This window comes from Arachis hypogaea, chromosome 11 (genome assembly GCF_003086295.3).
Source record: "Arachis hypogaea cultivar Tifrunner chromosome 11, arahy.Tifrunner.gnm2.J5K5, whole genome shotgun sequence".
In the NCBI taxonomy this organism is placed as follows: domain Eukaryota; kingdom Viridiplantae; phylum Streptophyta; class Magnoliopsida; order Fabales; family Fabaceae; genus Arachis; species Arachis hypogaea.
Window position 1 is genome coordinate 120,124,511 of NC_092046.1, and position 20,958 is coordinate 120,145,468.

The following is a 20,958-nucleotide window of genomic DNA, read 5'->3' on the forward strand; positions in this document are numbered from 1 at the left end:
ATCCAAACAATGCCTTAATTTCTAAATAAGAAAATTAATCTTTTATATTTTTAATATATTAATTGTTAAAATTATTGTATTTATTTAACTATTAAGAGTATTATTACTTAGTAGACATGCTATTAAGAAGCTCTATCACTACTCTTTTCATAAAATTTCAATTATAATAAATATAATTTATTTGCTATTAAGTAATTATAAAATTTTATCCAAAAACTTATTTTAATACATTATTCACCCAAAAAAAAACTATATTTTTCTTTTACTTTTGTAATTCCAATTCGTGATTATTAACAAATAATAATAATAATAATAATAATAATAATAATAATAATAATGAGAAAAGTACTGTTGTGAAAAAAAATATAAAAAATATTAAACAGTTATCATTGTTGTTTTCATATGCAGCAAGCAAACTAAGAAAATATTAATGCCAAAACATAATGTTAAGCTGTAACTTTACTTTCTCTTCCATTATGAGTGTTTCAAGACAAACATCTCAAGGAATGAACCCAGCACTTCAAAAAACAAAAAAAATTAGTACATTCACCCGTTTACCTAACCTACATATAACATATCTCTGAAAACTATATAATTGAAGGGGAAGAACATTGTTTTCGATGCAATAATCTATTTGATTTTGATCTCTACAAGTGTAATGGCTCCACATGATGAAGTGAGATTTCATGTTAGGGTCATGGTTCAATGAAGGGTGAGTGTAGTTATAGACCTATGACTACAAAAGAGCTGTAATAAACTCAAACCATTAAACACCATTTGCAGTTCTTTCAGATTGTTGTGTCAATTTTTCAAGCTCGGTGGAGCTGCTGTCCGTCCCTTTGTACCGATACCACTGTGAACATATCAGAAAGTAGCCCAAATTAACAACTTCTATAGCAGCAATGATGCAATAGAAGTTATCCAACCTCCCCTTGTTCAGATCCTCCGGCAGCCAATTCCCGGTTGCAGATCTTGCGGTGATTTGGTGGACGGTCGAAATCAGCAAAGTACTCAAATAACTTGACCCTGCATGGCCGCAGTAGTAAAGAGAGCCTGCCATGCTTCTCATATTTTCAGGAAACTGTTTGTAGTAAAATTCGACTTGTGCAACGGACATAAATGCCTCGGCTAAACCAGCCAATGCCAGCTGAGGAATCAGCCACATACCTGACATTGATGAAATCACACCTTTTCTCGTTTCAATTCCAAGTGGTTCGGTCAGAGCCAGATTTCTCCGGTGCCGTTCAACCTTTGCAGACACTAGCATGCTGATTATCGAGAAAAAAATGCCAGTGCCCATCCTCTGGAGGAGTGTGATGCCACTGTCTCTTCGGGTGAGCTTCTGAAACAAAGGCATGACTTTTCTGTCATAGAGAGGTAACCATATTGCCACGGTAATCATCAGGAAGACATAGTAGGATGCAGCCGGGATCATGAAATTGCTACTCCCAATACGCCTGTCGGATATAAGGGCTTGGAACACTACAACAGTGTGCTGTTGGACAATAACAACAAAGTATAAAATTGATGAAACCCAGATTGGTAACACTCTCAACAAGCATTTGACCTCCTCCACTTGCTGCATACTGCAAAGACTCCAGGGATCAGCAGCAGATCCATTGGGATTTAGTTGATCTTGAGGAGTCATAATTGCTGCTTTGTCGAGGAACCTGTTAATGTACGCCACCCAGTGAACACGTCAAAACCATCAATCATATTTGTTAATCATGGTAGGAATTCTTTGTGCCATTTACCTGAATTGATATGTATAGGGAAGTTTAGAATTCACTGATTTTGGAGGCAAGTAGTTGAAGAGGGAAGGATATAGATATTCTGATAGCTTCAGCTTCCTTTTCTTAGCTGCAACCACTATAACTTGCACTATACTAGTCAGAGGACTTCCACTTGGTTTAACTTTTACATACATATTCGAACCCAAAAAGAAGATTACAGAAGATAACAACATCAACGCAGCAGGAATTCCCAGACCCACTGCCCAGCTAACATTTGATTGTATATAGACAATGATTGTTAAGGATATCATTTGAGCAATGGTAAAAGTGAAAAAGTACCAATTGAAGAAGCTATTGATTCCTTTTTTCCCAGAATCTGTATTAGGATTAAACTGATCAGCCCCAAACGCCAAGTTACATGGTCTTATCCCCGCAGCTCCTATCAACAATAATCCAAGACCAGTCTTTAGAAATGTCATTTGCCCCTCTGTTGGGCCTTTGCATGTGGTGTTCTCTTCGCAATGAGGTGGATGCAGCTTCTCAATTGCTGCTGTCAGTTGTATTACTAATAAACCCTGTATTACCCAGGGGAATCTAGGAATTAGTTGCACAAATTGATAAGTTTATTTTCTTAGTAAAATGGAATCACTGCGGTGATGATCTCGGATGTTTCTCAATATCATTGATTTTTTCCGAATTCTGATATCCCTAAGTGTATTCTGTTGCTGATAAACAAATGGAATGGAACATAATGGTTAAGGCAAGAGGCAAAATAATATACCAGAAATGAAGCCACCGTGCAGAATCCTAGAGTCTTGTAACGGCCAAAATAGGTGTCAGAGCAGAAAGCTCCTATTATCGTAGCAAAGTTGGTGCTGCCATTGAAGATGTTGATAATATTTGTAGCTGTGATGTTTTCTAAATTGAATACTGTAGTGAGATAGACCAAGAGATTGGACAATGTACCAATAGCTCCTAGCTTCTCAAAAATCTCATTCCCTGTCAGTTACACAAACAAGTAATTCAAGAGAAAAAAAAACTAATCCGGACAGAACAAAGTATCATGGAAGCATTTAAGAACACAAAAAGATTCCACTTGCAATCTCACTCACCTATTATGAAGGGCATGACCTTCCACCCTCTATAGTTAATCTTAGGTTCGTCATCTGTTCCGCTATTTTCGTTCTTAAGCAAGATTTCCTGTTCATTATCCACAGCCTCTCTCGATGTCATGCTCTCTCCAATATGATGCATGATCGAATGCTCCAAGCGGCCAACCTTGACAAAATGAAACCAATCCGAAGTATCATCACCCCATCTACCCAAAAACTCACTCTCTATTGCTCATTTGCAGATCTAGTCCTCAATCTATGTCAAATTTAAGTCAAAGGTTTCAACATTTTCTCCATTATTCCCTTTTTGTTATGATCTCATTGAATGGTCATAGTTTCAACCCACTAGAAATTCATTTGCAACCTAACCCGCCTTACAACAAAGACAAATTAGAAAATATCTGTTGCATTCACAAACAAATCAACAAACAGAAAAGAAGCAAACCAATATCACAACAAAAAGTTTGTTACATAGTTGTTGCAAATCTCTATTCCCCTCTTAAGGCTTACATTGTATAAAATGCTGCTTCAGAATTAAAGGAAGCCAAAAAAAATCCCACAAAAAGGATCAAAATTTGGTAGAGAAACAAGTCAACTCAGCACATCTTAACAGGATACGAATATGTCCAAGTAAACATACGCAAAATTGAAACCCGGAAATGAAAGTGGTTAGAAAAATAATAATAATTTCAGATTGGAGCAGTAATGAAAACTAAATATGAATAGAAATTACCCGAAATGAGAGAGGGTGGGAGCTGTTAGTTCATGCCGTTGAGGAACAAGACGGACTCACAGGCTTCGAAGTTCGAACTGTGAGCTCCAACACTTGACGCAGAGAGAGATTAGGGGAATGCGTGTCCCTTTTTTGCCGTGTAGATTAATCAAAGATTTTATTTATTTTTTGGTTAGAATGTCAAAATGTCCATAATGAGGGTTATGTAAATAAATAAGTAACAATAATAAGTTCACACAACCAATACTAGTTTATATCCACTACTTAGTATGTTTTTTGGATTAAAGTTTGTAAGCAAAAATTTACATTAAATTAATGTTTATAAATTTAATTTTAATAAAAGGTGAGTTGATATTAATAGAATTTATTTTTGATACTTTTATATTAAAATAAATTATAATGAAATAAATATTATTTGAATTATATTATTGAAAATTACGTTTAGATGAAAAAATATATTAAAAAAATATAAATTTATATAATTTAAAATCATCTTTTAATACTTTTTCACTATATTTTTTTAAAAAAATTTAAATTTATGTGTTAAAATTTAGTGTTTTTTTTGTCATAATTTTTCAGTATTCTTTTTTAATATTTTTTGTATTTAATTTGGCGAGTTAATACTCAAAATAGTCCTTAAAATTTGACTCTCAAATCAATTTGGTCTTCTAATTTTCAATTGACTCAAATTGTATCCTGACAGCGTGGCTTAAGTTGGCCCTTCCATTAAGTTGGCCCTTCCATCCAATTTCGTCATCGAAAAGATGACGTGGTTCTTTTTTGCTAATGTATAGCTTTAGCACCTCCTTGTAAACTCCCGTATGTTCTTCCAGAATATTCTTCTAAATCTCATGATGGTTGTGATAAACCACTATTTTATGGGTTATCTTGTGCTCAATTGAGTAGTTTTTATCAAGTCTTTGCACACTTATTCATACTAATTGTATAGTTTTACATTTTCCTTCCTAATTTTGTGCTATGATTGAAAACATGCTTCTTTGTCCCTAAATTTGCTAATATTAATCCTCTGTTATAACTATTCAATGCCTTGATATGTGTGTTAAGTGTTTTCAGGATTTACAGGGCAGAAATGGCTTAGAGGATGGAAAGGAAGCATGCAAAAGTGGAAGGAATACAAGAAATTGAAGGAATTGCTAAGCTGTCTAGCCTGACCTCTTCGTACTTAACTGACCATAACTTGAGCTACAGAGGACCAAATGAGGCGGTTCCAGTTGCGTTGGAAAGCTAACATCCGGGACTTCGAAATGATATATAATTTGTCATAGTTGCTATGCTGTTAGGTGACGCGTACGCGTAACAGAGCCATGTCCTAGACGTATCAGAAAATGCTGAGGGTGATTTCTGGGCTATTTTTGACCTAATTTTTTGCCCAGAAAACACAGATTAGAGGCTTCAGAGTGGAGGATTCATCGATACAACTTACATTCACATAATTTAGGTTTTAGATGTAGTTTCTAGAGAGAGAGATTTCTCTCAGTTTTAGGTTTATTTCTTCTCAATTCTAGGTTCAATGTTCCTTCAATTCCGTTTTTCTTCTACTTTTATTTATTCTAGCATTCTAGTTTATTGATTTTCCCAACTTAGTTTATGAACTCTTAATGTTAGATTTGATTTCTTTATTTAATGTAATTTGAAGTATTTCATATTTATGATTTTAATTTAGCTTTTTATGATTCTTGGCTTTGGTAGAGTAATTGGAGACTCTTGAGTTATCAGACTCCCTTGTTGATTGAGAATTGAAAGTTGCTAATTGACTTGAATTCCACTAACTCTAGTCTTTCCTTAGGAGTTGACTAGGACTTGAGGATTCATATTGATTTATCCATTTGACTTACCTTCATAGTTAGAGGTTAACCAAGTGAGAGCAACGAACAATTTTCATCACAATTGATAAGGATAACTAGGATAGGACGTCCAGTTCTCATACCTTGCCAAGAGCTTTTCTAGTTATTAATTTACTTTCTTGCAATTTACTTTTCTTGTTCCTTATTCAAAAACCCAAAAGGATATCTTTCTATAACCAATAATAAATCACACCTCCCTGCAATTCCTTGAGAGACGACCCGAGGTTTAAATACTTCGTTTATTACTTTTTAGGGGTTTTGTTACTTGTGACAACCAAACTTTTGTATGCAAGGATTCTTTGCTGGTTTAGAAAATATACTTGCAACGAGAATTTATTTGTGAATTCTTTACTAGCAAAAATCCGTTCGTCAAAATGGCGCCGTTGTCGGGAAATTGTAAACGTGTGCCTTATTATTGGTTATTGTAAATATTTGCTTTTGCTTGTTTATTTGCTTTTTGTTTTTCATTTTTATTAGCTACTATGAATTCTCACCCCTGCCGCTATGAGTTTGGTTCCAATTATGTTGCAGGGAATGGACGCTATAATGAGAACATGTATCAAGGTTGGAACAATCAAAGATGGGAGGAGCCACAAGGATTTGATCAACCCTCTTGGCAACAACCCCTTCCAATGCGCTATAACCAACAACCATTCTATGATGCATACCAAGACAATAGTTATGGTGGACCCTTTCGTGACAACCAACCTCCACCAAATTACTATGGTCAAGAGCCATTCCAGGGTGCGTACCAGGATGATGAATATGGTGGACCTCCTTGTAGTTACCAACAAGCTCCACCATATACTTATGAACCACCTCCTCAATATAACTCTGAACCACCATACTCACAAGCCCCTTTTCACCATTCACCTCCATCTGACCCTAATCCATACCCACCATACCAAGAGCCTTATGAGCCATACTTAGAACCACCACCTCAATATACACCATCTCCATATCCTTATCAAGAAGAACCACCTCCGTATTATGAGCTCTTTCTCCCAACAAATGAACTCTCCTATCTAACCCAACCTCCATTAGATAACAACACTCTTAGTGTCCTTCACCAAAGACAAAAGACCATGGAGAACACACTTAACTCTACCTTAAACGGTCTGACCTCTACTTTACAAGCTCTCTCCTCACAGATTGGATCATTGAATACCCCCCAACAATCAACCCTCAAGCTCTAGTGCACCTCCTTTTCAACCACATAATGATCTTTCCATCCCATCACCACCCTCCATGGAAGAGCACCCACATCCATCAATCTAAAAGCAATATGATCCCAATTATGCTATTGACATGGAACAAGAGAGAATGGATCGTCTTCTCGAATTCATACTTCATAAGAAGTTAGAGGAGGCCCTAAAGGTGAAGGTAGTAGAGACCCTTGAGGAAAGTTGTCATGAAGGGAAAGACATCAAGGAGGAGTATGATTTTGTACTAGAGCAAGTGGAGAAAGCCGAAATTATCACAGAAGAGGAAGTGGTTGAAGACTTGGGAGATGCGGAACCTCCATGGGAAAGTCCAGTCATAGAGCCTCCTTCCAAGGTGTTAGATGTTGATGTTGAGGAGGGTGTACAACCTCCAAGGCATACAATGGTTGAAGACTTTGTAGAGGTTGATCAAGAGATGGAGACTAAAGAAGCAGAAGTACAGCCTCCCATGCCTTTGGTAGGCAATGAAGAAGAGATTGAATTGGAAGATAGCTACCAAGAGGAAGAGGCTGAAATTGAAGAAGCTTGCAAAGAGGTGGACGTTGTCAAGGAAGAGCTCAAAGGAATGGCGCTGAAAATCACCTTGCCAAAGTTGTTGGAGACCTCTCTCCCAAAGCCATTACCATCCATTCCTTCATTCAAGTGGGTAAATATTTTATCTCTAAGCTTAATTAGCCCACTTGAATATGCTTTGCTTGAGACGGATGGGCAACTTAGAGCTATATGCGGTCTTAAGAGTAAAGGGGAGATGGTTAGCGGTAGGCAACAGCATCCTAGGTTCGTTATGGTTGGAAGCTTAAAGCCTAGTTGCAAGGGTTGGTATGATTCTCAATTGACTGGGTCTAGGAGATTGTTTGGGCGCTTCAGTGAGAATTCAGATTGCATACCACCCGGTTGGAAAATGATGATCAACAAGAAGACGGGTGCAAAAGCAAGGTTTGGGACCCCAGAATTCATTCCAACAATCAACACTCTTGGGGCCATGTCACTTGCTTTGATTTGCTTGAAGGCTTTATGTGCCTAGTTTGGGATCCCGGAGGCTACTGGAATTGCAAACATTGGTGGAGATTCCTAGATGAGTTCAAGCATAAGCCGCCCTAACAAAGAGCTCACCAAATGTCCAACTTAAGGACAATAACTAAAAGTGTTAGGTGGGAGACAACCCACCATGGTATGATCGTTCCTTTTCTTTCTTAGTTTTATTTTGCTTTACTTTTCTCAGTGTTCCACATACATTCTGCATCATCACCTGCATTCTGCACAAAAAAAAAGAAGGGGATCGATGCGCCAGTGCCTGGTGCGCGTCCGCGTCCTTTGTGGATACGAAATAGGTTAGATTGAACAGAGAGTGGCGTGGGAGCTGGGTGAGAAACGTGCCTTAGGCACCATCCAGCCCACGCGCACGCGTACTATACGCGTGCACGCCGTTCCCACTCTTGGAGACCCACGCGTCCGCGCCTAAGGCGCGTCCGCGTGGTTGGGGAAATCGGTGTAAAACCATATTTTACCCGAGAGTTGTGCGAGCGCGGGGCTGGACTCGCGCCTACGGCACAACTTGACGCACGCGTCCGCGTACTGTGCGCTTCCGCGTCCTCTCCCCTCTCACAATGCACGCATACGCATGTGCGTCCTTTTGCTTCCAGACCACCCACGCGTACGCGTGGGCGACGCTTACGCGTCGAATGGCCAACTCAGTTTTCACACGTACGCGTGATGCAGGCTTACGCGTCGCGTCCCGTTTATCCTTCCTTTCTTCTTTCCTCTCTCCTTTCCCCTTCTTTCCTTCCCCCCATCTACTCTCTCTCCATTCTTTCCATTATTGCATTTATTTATTTTTCTTTCTTTCCAATTTCATGTTACCTTAGTTATTTATGGTTTCTTTTTCATGCATTTTTATGTTGGTGTTGAAGTTTTGTTTGGATAGTACCTTATTTTACTTGAGCCTGTGGATATTATGAGGAGTGATTTGACAATTAACATTTAAGTTTGGCTCTCATATACATTTGGATTCATTCTTTTCATTCTTATTCTCACATTGCAATCCATATGTATTTGGGATTATCATTCACAATTGTCATCATTCCAAGTGCTCTTCAATTTGGCACATTTATTACTTGATGCTTGAGTTATGCTTCTCATGCCTGTTGCTTGCATGTTTTTACCCTCCTGCATCTAATTATTATGAATTGCCTACCTGATCTTCATTAATGTCTTACCTACATGTTGTAGCTACCATGTATTTAAGCTATTATCCTCTCTTTGGCATTCATTATCACTTGGAATCTCTCCCTCCCGGTTCTTTAGTTCTTGATGAGCGGATATTTTATACGCTTTTTGGGGATAATTTCATATAGTTTTGAGTATGTTTTAGTTAGTTTTTAGTCTATTTCTATTAGTTTTTAGGAAAAATTCATATTTCTGGACTTTACTATGAGTTGTGTGTTTTTCTGTAATTTCAGGTATTTTTCTGGCTGAAATTGAAGGAGCTGAGCAAAAATCCGATTCAGGCTGAAAAAGGACTGCTGATGCTGTTGGATTCTGACCTCCCTGCACTCAAAGTGGATTTTCTAGAGCTACAGAACTCGAAATGGCGTGCTTCCAATTGCGTTGGAAAGTAGACATCCAGGGCTTTCTAGCAATATATAATAGTCCATACTTTGCACAAGAATAGACGACGTAAACTGGCGTTCAACGCCAGTTCTCTGCCCAATTCTGGCGTCCAGCGCCAGAAAAGGATCAAGAACTGGAGTTGAACGCCCAAACTGGCATAAAAACTGGCGTTCAACTCCATAAATGGCCTCTGCACGTGAATTGCTTAAGTCTCAGCCCCAGCACACACCAAGTGGGCCCCAGAAGTGGATCTCTGCATCATCCATCATAGTTTATCCAATTTTTGTAAACCTAGGCTACTAGTTTAGTATTTAAACAACTTTTAGAGACTTATTTTGTATCTCATGACATTTCAGATCTAAACTTTGTATTCTCTGACGGCATGAGTCTCTAAACCCCATTGTTGGGGGTGAGGAGCTCTGCTGTGTCTCGATGAATTAATGCAAGTATTTCTATTTTCCATTCAAACACGCTTGTTCCTATCTAAGATGTTCATTCGCGCTTAACTGTGATGGGGGTGATGAGCTGTGACACTCATCACCTTCCTCAAATCATGAACGTGTGCCTGACAACCACCTCCGTTCTATATACGATTGAATGAGGATCTCTTAGATTCCTTAATCAGAATCTCCGTGGTATAAGCTAGAACTGATGGCGGCATTCATGAGAATCCGAAAAGTCTAAACCTTGTCTGTGGTATTCTGAGTAGGATTCAATGATTGAATGACTGTGACGAACTTCAAACTCCTGAAGGCTGGGCGTTAGTGACAGACGCAAAAGGATAGTAAATCCTATTCCAACCAGATCGAGAACCAACCGGTGATTAGCCGTGCTATGACAGAGTGCGTGAGCGTAGTTTTCACTGGAAGGATGGAAGGTAGCCATTGACAACGGTGATCCACCAACACACAGCTTGCCATAGGAGGACGTGCGTGCGTGAATCAGAAGACAGAGGAAAGCAGAGATTCAGAAGACAAAGCATCGCCAAAACTCCAACATATTCTCCATTACTGCACAACAAGTAACCTTTAATTTATGCTCTCTTGGTTATTCGCAATTCAACTGATAAACATAATTGACTTCCTGACTAAGATTTACAAGATAACCATAGATTGCTTCAAACCAACAATCTCCGTGGGATTCGACCCTTACTCACGTGAGGTATTACTTGGACGACCCAGTGCACTTGCTGGTTAGTGGTACGCGTTGTGAAAAGTGTGATTCACAATTCGTGCACCAAGTTTTTGGCGCCGTTGCCGGGGATTGTTCGCGTTTGAACAACTGACGGATTATTTTGTTGCTTAGATTAGGAAAAATCTTTCTTTTTTTTGGTTTAGAGTCTTTTATTATTTATCCCTTGTTAAAATACTTTAAACTTATAGCCCAGTTATTTAGAACGTGGTGTTTATGTTCATGATAATTGGCTATCATATTTTTAAAACCTTTTTCAAAAATAATTTTTCTATTAAATCCTGTGCCAAACTTTAAGTTTGGTGTTTTCAAAAATAATCTTTCTTAAAATTTTTGAAAGTCCCATAACTCATTTGGCTAGAGCGTTAATCTGTGTTCTTGGTAATTGGGTTAGAGTCTTTTATATTCTTTTCAAAACCTTCTTTTTCATAAATAATATTTTCTCTATTAAATTTTGTGCCAAACTTAAAGTTTGGTGTTTTCTTGTTGATTTCCCTTTGGTTTTCGAAAATTTTGGTTTGGTTTTCTAAAAATTTTAAGTTTGGTGTTCTTTCTTCATGTTCTTGTGTTCTTGTGAGTCTTCAAAGTGTTCTTGAGTTTTCCTTGTGTCTTGATCTTAAAATTTTTAAGTTTGGTGTTCCTTGGTGTTTTCCCTCCAAATTTTTCGAAAACAAGGAGCATTAGATCTAAAAATTTTAAATCTTGTACTATCTTATTGTTTTTCTCTCTCCTCACTAAATTCAAAAAAAAAATATCTTTTCAAAATATCTCTTCTAACTTCCTAACTTCTTATCTTTTCAAAATTTGTTTCAACTAACTAACTAACTTTTTGTTTGTTTCTTAACTTTTTCAAAACTACCTAACTAACTCTCCCTCTCTCTAAATTTCGAAAATATCTTCCCTCTTTTTCAAAAATTTCTTTTTTATTAACTAATTAATTTCTATTTTTTTTAAAAAAAAAATTTAACTTCAAAATTCAAATTCTTTTTAGTTATTTTATTTTATTTAAGTATTTACTTCTTATAAAATAAAATAAATAAAAAGGTAAATCAGTCCAAGTTATATCCATAGATCCATCATGGACATAAGTGGAAATGAACAGTCCAGGAGGACTCTGGGGTCATATTCTAACCCCTCTACTGCTTCATATGGGAGTAGCATCTGCATACCCTCCATTGGAGTCAGTAGCTTTGAGTTGAATCCTCAGCTCATTATCATGGTGCAGCAAAGTTGCCAGTATTCCGGTCTTCCACAGGAAGAACCTACAGAGTTTCTGGCACAATTTTTACAAATTGCTGACACAGTACATGATAAGGAAATAGATCAGGATGTCTACAGACTATTACTGTTTCCATTTGCTGTAAAAGATCAAGCTAAGAGGTGGTTAAATAACCAACCTAAGGCCAGCATAAGAACATGGAAACAGCTGACAGAAAAATTCCTGAATCAATATTTCCCTCCAAAAAGGATGACACAGCTAAGGCTGGACATCCAAGGCTTTAAACAAGGAGATAATGAATCTCTTTATGATGCCTGGGAGAGATATAGAGAGATGCTACGAAAATGCCCCTCTGAAATGTTTTCAGAGTGGGTTCAGTTAGACATCTTCTACTATGGGCTTGCAGAAGGAGCTCAGATGTCTCTAGATTACTCAGCTGGTGGATCTATCCATATGAGAAAGACAATTGAAGAGGCTCAAGAGCTCATTGATACAGTTTCCAGGAATCAGCATCTGTATCTAAGCAGCAACCCTTCCATGAATAAAGAGGTTAAAACAGTAACTGCTGAATTCAGTACTGTAAAACAAGCTGCTGAATTCAATCAGCAATTAGATTTTCTAACAAAGCAGCTAGCTGAATTCAAAGACAGGTTACAGGAGACAAGGATAGCTAATATACATATGGACGAACAGTTTAAGCAAACAAAGCAGCAGCTATCAAAGCAAATAGCAGAAGAATGCCAAGCAGTTCAATTAAGAAGTGGGAAAACATTAAATACCCCACCTCAAGGCATCAAAAATTCAAGAAATGAGCGACCCACCAAAGATTCCCCTGAGGACAGTAAGAGCCCAGGGAAAAATAATTCTGGCACTAAAACGCCAGAAAATGGGTGGAAGGCTGGCGCTGAACGCCCAGACCATGCCCAAAACTGGCGTTCAGTGCCAGAAACAAGGCAAGATTGGCGTTCAACGCCAGAAATGGGCAAGAATCTGGCGTTGAACGCCCAAATGGGGCAGAATCCAGCGTTGAACGCCCAAAATGGATACATTTCTGGCGTTCAGGCGCCAGGAACAGACAGTGAGCTGGCGTCTAACGTCACTTCAGCTTCTGACTCTGGCACTCAATTGCCAGTGAGGGATCAGACACACACAAGTGCTGATAACAACCCCTCTAAAAAGGCTTCTTTAACCACTAAGGTTGAGGAATATAAAGCCAAGATACCTTATCCTCAAAAACTCCGGAAAGAGGAGCAGGATAAGCAATTTGCTCGCTTTGCAGATTATCTAAGGACTCTTGAAATAAAGATTCCATTTGCAGAGGCACTTGAGCAAATACCTTCTTATGCCAAGTTCATGAAAGAGATCTTGAGTCATAAAAAGGAGTGGAGAGAAACAGAAAGAGTTCTCCTCACTGAAGAATGCAGTGCAGTCATTCTGAAAAGCTTTCCTGAAAAGCTTAAAGACCCTGGGAGTTTTCTGATACCATGCATATTAGAAGGTGATTGCACCAAGACAGCTTTATGCGATCTTGGGGCAAGCATCAACCTGATACCTGCATCCACTATCAGGAAGCTTGGCTTAACTGAAGAAGTTAAACCAACCCGGATATGTCTCCAACTTGCTGATGGTTCCACTAAATACCCATCAGGCGTGATTGAGGACATGATTGTCAGAGTTGGGCCATTCGCCTTTCCCACTGACTTTGTTGTGCTGGAAATGGAGGAGCACAAGAGTGCCACTCTCATTCTAGGAAGACCCTTCCTAGCAACTGGACGATCCCTCATTGACGTCCAACAGGGGGAAATAACCCTGAGAGTCAACGATGACGAGTTCAAGTTGAACGCTGTCAAAGCCATGCAGCATCCAGACACATCAACAGACTGCATGAAAGTTGACCTTATTGACTCTTTGGTAGAAGAGATCAACATGGCTGAGAGTCTCGAATCAGAGTTGGAAGACATCTTTAAAGATGTTCAGCCTGATTTGGAGGATTCAGGGGACATGAAAGAGCCTCTGAACTTTCTTCTGAAAGAGGAAAAACCTCCTAAACCAGAGCTCAAGCCACTGCCACCATCCTTGAAATATGCATTTCTAGGAGAAGGTGACACCTTTCCAGTTATCATAAGCTCTGCTCTAATTTCACAGGAAGAGGAAGCACTTATTCAAGTGCTAAGGACACACAAGACAGCTCTTGGGTGGTCCATAGGTGACCTTAAGGGCATAAGCCTAGCTAGATGCATGCACAAAATCCTATTGGAGGATAATGCCAAACCAGTGGTTCAACCACAGAGGCGGCTAAATCCAGCCATGAAGGAAGTGGTGCAGAAAGAGGTCACCAAATTACTAGAGGCTGGGATTATTTATCCCATTTCTGATAGCCCCTGGGTGAGCCCTGTTCAAGTCGTCCCAAAAAAGGGAGGCATGACAGTGATTCATAATGAAAAAAATGAACTGGTTCCTACAAGAACAGTTACAGGGTGGCGCATGTGTATTGACTACAGAAGGCTCAATACAGCCACCAGAAAGGATCATTTTCCTTTACCATTCATAGACCAGATGCTAGAGAGACTAGTAGGTCATGATTATTACTGCTTTTTGGATGGCTACTCAGGCTATAACCAGATTGCAGTAGATCTCCAGGATCAAGAGAAAACAGCATTCACATGTCCATCCGGAGTGTTTGCTTATAGAAGGATGCCCTTTGGGCTATGCAATGCACCTGCAACCTTCCAGAGATGCATGCTCTCTATTTTCTCTGATATGGTGGAAAAATTTCTGGAAGTCTTCATGGATGACTTCTCAGTATATGGAGACTCATTCAGCTCCTGTCTTGATCACCTAAAACTTGTTCTGAAAAGATGCCAAGAAACCAACCTAGTTTTAAACTGGAAAAAGTGTCACTTCATGGTGACTGAAGGAATTGTTCTTGGGCATAAAATCTCAAACAAGGGAATAGAGGTGGATCAAGCAAAAATAGAGGTAATTGAAAAATTACCACCACCTGCCAATGTTAAGGCAATCAGAAGCTTTCTGGGGCATGCAGGATTCTATAGGAGGTTTATAAAGGATTTTTCAAAAATCGCAAAACCTCTAAGCAATCTGCTAGCTGCTGACACGCCATTTGTGTTTGACACAGAGTGCCTGCAGGCGTTTGAAACGCTGAAAGCTAAGCTGGTCACAACACCAGTCATTTCTGCACCAGACTGGACATTACCATTTGAGCTAATGTGTGATGCCAGTGATCATGCCATTGGTGCAGTATTGGGACAGAGGCATGACAAGCTTCTGCATGTCATTTATTATGCCAGTCGCGTTTTAAATGATGCCCAGAAAAATTACACAACCACAGAAAAGGAATTACTTGCAGTGGTTTACGCCATTGACAAGTTCAGATCCTACTTAGTAGGATCAAAGGTGATTGTGTACACTGACCATGCTGCTCTTAAGTATCTACTCACAAAGCAGGATTCAAAACCCAGGCTCATCAGATGGGTATTGCTTCTGCAAGAGTTCGATATAGAAATAAGAGACAGAAAAGGGACAGAGAACCAAGTAGCTGATCATCTGTCCCGGATAGAGCCAGTGGAAGGGACGTCCCTCCCCTTCCTTGAGATCTCTGAGACATTCCCTGATGAGCATCTATTTGCCATTCAGGAAGCACCATGGTTTGCCGATATTGCAAACTATAAAGCTGCAAGGTTCATACCCAAGGAGTACAATAGAATACAAAAAAAAAAACTAATTACTGATGCAAAGTACTACTTGTGGGATGAACCCTATCTCTTTAAGAGATGTGCAGACGGAATTATCCGTAGGTGTGTCCCCAGAGAGGAAGCACAGAGAATCCTATGGCATTGCCATGGATCTCAATATGGAGGCCATTTCGGAGGTGAGCGAACAACCACCAAGGTCCTCCAATGTGGCTTCTATTGGCCCACACTCTATAAAGATTCCCGAGAGTTTGTACGTAATTGTGACAGTTGCCAAAGAGCTGGTAATCTGCCTCATGGTTACGCCATGCCTCAACAAGGAATCTTGGAAATAGAGTTGTTTGATGTATGGGGAATTGACTTCATGGGACCTTTCCCACCATCATACTCAAACACTTATATTCTGGTGGCAGTTGACTATGTATCAAAATGGGTTGAGGCTATTGCCACACCCACCAATGATACTAAAACAGTGCTGAAGTCCCTCCAGAAACATATCTTTAGCAGGTTTGGTGTCCCTAGAGTGTTAATCAGTGATGGGGGCACTCACTTCTGCAATAAACAGCTTTACTCTGCCATGGTTCGGTATGGAATTCGCCACAAAGTGGCCACTCCATATCATCCACAAACCAACGGGCAAGCAGAAGCCTCTAACAGAGAATTAAAGAGAATCCTGGAACGAACAGTAAATACCCGTAGAAAGGATTGGGCAAGGAGCTTGGATGATGCTCTGTGGGCTTACAGAACAGCATTCAAGACCCCTATAGGGACCTCTCCATACCAACTCGTGTACGGTAAGGCATGCCACTTGCCCGTGGAACTGGAACATAAGGCCTACTGGGCAACCAGATTCCTAAACTTAGATGCCAAATTAGCAGGAGAAAAACGATTGCTCCAGCTAAATGAGCTAGAGGAATTCAGATTCACAGTTTTCGAAAATGCCAAGCTTTATAAAGAAAAATAAAAAAAAATGGCATGACAGAAAGCTGTCATCTAGAATCTTTGAACCAGGACAGAAGGTCCTGTTGTTTAACTCTAGACTCAGGCTATTCCCCGGGAAACTGAAATCCCGGTGGAGGGGACCATACGTGATTACAAGTGTGTCACCATATGGTTATGTGGAGCTTCAAGATATTGATTCTGATAAGAAGTTCATTGTCAATGGACAGAGAATCAAGCATTATCTTGAAGGCAACATTGAGCAAGACTGCTCAAGGCTGAAGCTAGATTAAAAGCTCAGCAAGGTCCAGCTAAAGACAATAAAGAAGCGCTTGCTGGGAGGCAACCCAGCCATGGGGCATCAATCCTCTAAGCATTTTTGCCCTATTTTTATTTTTATTTGTTTATATAAAGTTCACTGACACTAAGGTACAGAATCATTTGTATAAGTTTACAGGGTTACAGAAGGAATCGGCACACAAAACAGAGTAAAAGAGCTCAATGGCAAGAAAACGCCAGTAAAGGGGCATTTTGGGCGTTCAGTGCCTAAAATGGGCATCCACTGGGCGCTGAACGCCAGTAATGGCAGCAATTGGGCGTTCAACGCCAGAAATGGCCACCCACTGGGTGTTGAACGCCAGGAATGGCAGCAAGTGGGCGCTGAACGCCCAGGAGATCAGCATTTGGGCGCTGAACGCCCAAAACAAGCAGTGTTTGGGCGTTCAAACGCCAGGAAGCCAGGGAGGAGCCAAATCCATTTATCCCACACGTATTTCCATTCTAATTTATAATTTTATGATTCAATACATGATTTTATTTACATAAACATGTCAAGAACCCTGATTTCTAAAAATCCTACTTTCAAAATATCAAATGCATCTTAATTCATAAGCACACACCCTCTTTGCAAATTCAATCCAACTCTTTTCAAATCTTTTCCAAAAACAAATCTATCTTTTTACTCTAAAATCTTATCAATATCTTTTTCAAATCCTCATATTATCTTTTTCAAAAATCTATCCTATCTTTTCAAAATCAACTATATCTTCTATCTTATCTTTTTCAACTCAATCTTTTATCTTATCTTTTCCAATTTTTCGAAAAACCACCCCCACCCCTTTAAAATTGGGTTCGGCCTCCCCCCTCCTCCATCAACAAGTGCACCTCGATCTCCTTCTATCCCTCTCCTTTCTTTTCTTTTGCTTGAGGACAAGCAAACCTCTAAGTTTGGTGTGTTTTTCTGAGATCACTAAGATCATGGCTCCCAAAGGAAAACAACCCACTCCAAGAGGCAAGAAAGAGAGCGTTCCAAAACCACTTTGGAATCATGGGAAGTTCTTATCTAAAGAACATTCAGACCATTATCTTAAAGTAATGGGTCTGAGATCAGTGATCCCGGAAGTTAGATTCGATCTGAAAGAAGATGAATATCCGGAGATCCAGGAGCAAATTCGAATCAGGAACTGGGAAGTCCTAGCTAATCCTGAAATGAAAGTAGGAAGGAACATGGTCCAGGAGTTCTATGCTAATATGTGGCAGACTGACAAGCAAAGACTATCTGGAACAGCCTGCTACGAATTTCGGACCATGGTCAGGGGAAAGATTGTTCATACCACCCCTGACAAGATTAGAGAGATATTAAAGCTACCTCAGCTAAAGGATGATCCAGACTCCTTCACAGGAGGATGATGAGAGCAGACATTGGCCTGGATAAGATTCTAGAGGACATATGTATCCCTGGAGCCAGGTGGACCACCAACACAAAGGGCGTCCCAAATCAACTCAAGAGAGAGGATCTCAAGCCAGCTGCCAGAGGATGGCTGGACTTCATTGGGCGTTCTCTGTTGCCCACTAGCAACCGTTCTGAAGTCACAGTTAAAAGAGCAGTGATGATTCATTGCATCATGATGGGAAAGGAAGTGGAGGTTCATCAGCTGATTTCAACTGAGCTCTATAAGATTGCTAACAAAAATTCAAAAGAGGCCAGGTTGGCTTATCCAAGCGTGATTTCTCTGCTCTGCAAGGACGCTGGAGTCAAGATGGGAATAACTGAATATATCCTAATTGAAAAGTCAATCACCAAAACATCAATGGAGAGACAACAGGCACAGGAGGATCCCATCAAGAAGAGAGCACAGGAATTCCTTCCAGAGATACCTCAAGCTGAATACTGGGAATATCTTGAGACATCCATCACCAAGATGCAGGAAGCTATGGAGCAAATAATAAAACAACAGAAGGAACACAGTCAAATGCTGACCCATATGCTTAAAGAACAAGAGGAGCAGGGACGTGACTTAAGGGAACTGAAGCGCCAAAAGTCTTCTATAATACCAAGCCTCCCAAGGATCAAAGGAACCCCCATACCCCAGAATAAAGGTTGTTAATTTTCAATTTCTGCCTTCACTCTGTGACAGTGTCCTTATAAAAAGTCTACCTTAGAAGTCATATAATAGTAATTAGTATCTATTTGATTTTATCTCCAATTAAGCTATAGTTTATTTTTCTCATCATCATTAAACATGAATAAAATAGTAGATCTTTTGAATAAGAAGCAATAAAATTTCGAGTTTAATAAAAGAAATTCTAATTAGTTAAATGTGGTGGCAATACTTTCTATCTTCTGAAAGAATGCTTGAACAGTGCATATGTCTTTTGAATTTGTTGTTTAAGACTGTTAAATATGTTGGCTCTTGAAAGAATGATGAACATGAGACATGTTATTGATAATCTGAAAATCATAAAAATGATTCTTGAAGCAAGAAAAAGCAGCAAAGAACAAAGCTTGCAGAAAAAAAAAAAGCAAGCAGAAAAAGCCAAAAGCTCTTAAAACCAAAAGGCAAGGGCAAATAAAAAGGATCCCAAGGCTTTGAGCATCAGTGGATAGGAGGGCCTAAAGGACTAAAATCCTGGTCTAAGCGGCTAAACCAAGCTGTCCCTAACCATGTGCTTGTGGCGTGTAGGTGTCAAGTGAAAACTTGAGACTGAGCGGTTAAAGTCAAGGTCCAAAGCAAAAAAAGAGTGTGCTTAAGAACTTGGACACCTCTAATTGGGGACTTTAGCAAAGCTGAGTCACAATCTGAAAAGGTTCACCCAGTTATGTGTCTGTGGCATTTATGTATCCGGTAGTAATACTGGAAAACAAAGTGCTTAGGGCCACGGCCAAGACTCATAAAGAAGCTGTGTTCAAGAATCATCACACTGAACTAAGAGAATCAATAACACTATCTGAATTCTGAGTTCCTATAGATGCCAATCACTCTGAGCTTCAATGGATAAAGTGAGATGCCAAAACTGTTCAGAAGCAAAAAGCTACTAGTCCCGCTCATCTAATTAGGATCTGAGCTTCATCAAAAACTCTGAGATATTATTGCTTCTCAACCTATTAGTCTTCTATTTTATTTGTCTAGTTGCTTGAGACAAGCAACAGTTTAAGTTTGGTGTTGTGATGAGCGGATATTTTATACGCTTTTTGGGGATAATTTCATATAGTTTTGAGTATGTTTTAGTTAGTTTTTAGTCTATTTCTATTAGTTTTTAGGAAAAATTCATATTTCTGGACTTTACTATGAGTTGTGTGTTTTTCTGTAATTTCAGGTATTTTTCTGGCTGAAATTGAAGGAGCTGAGCAAAAATCCGATTCAGGCTGAAAAAGGACTGTTGATGCTGTTGGATTCTGACCTCCCTGCACTCAAAGTGGATTTTCTGGAGCTACAGAACTCGAAATGGCGTGCTTCCAATTGCGTTGGAAAGTAGACATCCAGGGCTTTCCAGCATATATAATAGTTCATACTTTTCACAAGAATAGACGACTTAAACTGGCGTTCAACGCCAGTCCTCTGCCCAATTCTGGCGTCCAACGCCAGAAAAGGATCAAGAACTGGAGTTGAACGCCCAAACTGGCATAAAAACTGGCGTTCAACTCCACAAATGGCTCTGCACGTGAATTGCTTAAGTCTCAGCCCCAGCACACACCAAGTGGGCCCCAGCACACACCAAGTGGGCCCCAGAAGTGGATCTCTGCATCATCCATCATAGTTTATCCAATTTTTGAACCTAGGCTACTAGTTTAGTATTTAACAACTTTTAGAGACTTATTTTGTATCTCATGACATTTCAGATCTAAACTTTGTATTCTCTGACGGCATGAGTCTCTAAACCCCATTGTTGGGGGTGAGGAGCTCTGTTGTGTCTCGATGAATTAATGCAAGTATTTCTGTTTTCCATTCAAACCGCTTGTTCCTATCTAAGATGTTCATTCGCGCTTAACTGTGATGGAGGTGATGAGCTGTGACACTCATCACCTTCCTCAAATCATGAACGTTACTGACAACCACCTCCGTTCTATATACGATTGGATCTCTTAGATTTTCTCTCGTTATAATGAATGTGCATCTGAGATCCGGAAGTCTACCTTGTCTGGATCCGGTAGGATTCAATGATGAATAACTGGACGAACTTCAAACTCCTGAAAGTGGCGTTATACAGACGAAAGATAGTAACCTATCAACGGATCGAGAACAACCGATGATTAGCCATGCTGCGAGTGCGTGAGCGTAGTTTTCATGAAGGATGGAGGTAGCATGACACGGTATCCAACACCAGGATCTGCTCATAGGGGAC

General features: G+C 39.6%; 1 protein-coding gene across 1 annotated transcript; it reads right to left on the bottom strand.

Moving 5' to 3' along the window:
* Positions 1 to 441: 441 nt before the first annotated feature.
* Positions 442 to 3,769, bottom strand: LOC112722445 (protein NRT1/ PTR FAMILY 2.11). The gene is made up of 5 exons (XM_025773459.2): positions 3,579 to 3,769; positions 2,846 to 3,011; positions 2,515 to 2,732; positions 1,755 to 2,308; positions 442 to 1,670 (listed from the first exon to the last, which is right to left on the bottom strand). Exons 2-5 carry the CDS (start codon positions 2,985 to 2,987, stop codon positions 767 to 769), a joined length of 1,818 nt encoding a protein of 605 aa, XP_025629244.1. The 5' UTR covers positions 2,988 to 3,011; positions 3,579 to 3,769; the 3' UTR covers positions 442 to 766.
* Positions 3,770 to 20,958: the final 17,189 nt, after the last annotated feature.

Bases quoted from the DNA above. Each gene is read 5' to 3' on its own strand.
- LOC112722445 (XM_025773459.2), bottom strand. From the start codon at position 2,987: ATGCATCATATTGGAGAGAGCATGACATCGAGAGAGGCTGTGGATAAT. The intron at 2,309-2,514 runs GTATATTATTTT...TGGGTAATACAG, and splicing joins GCACGGTGGCTTCATTTCTG to GGTTTATTAGTAATACAACT. The intron at 1,671-1,754 runs GTAAATGGCACA...GTACATTAACAG, and splicing joins CCCTATACATATCAATTCAG to GTTCCTCGACAAAGCAGCAA.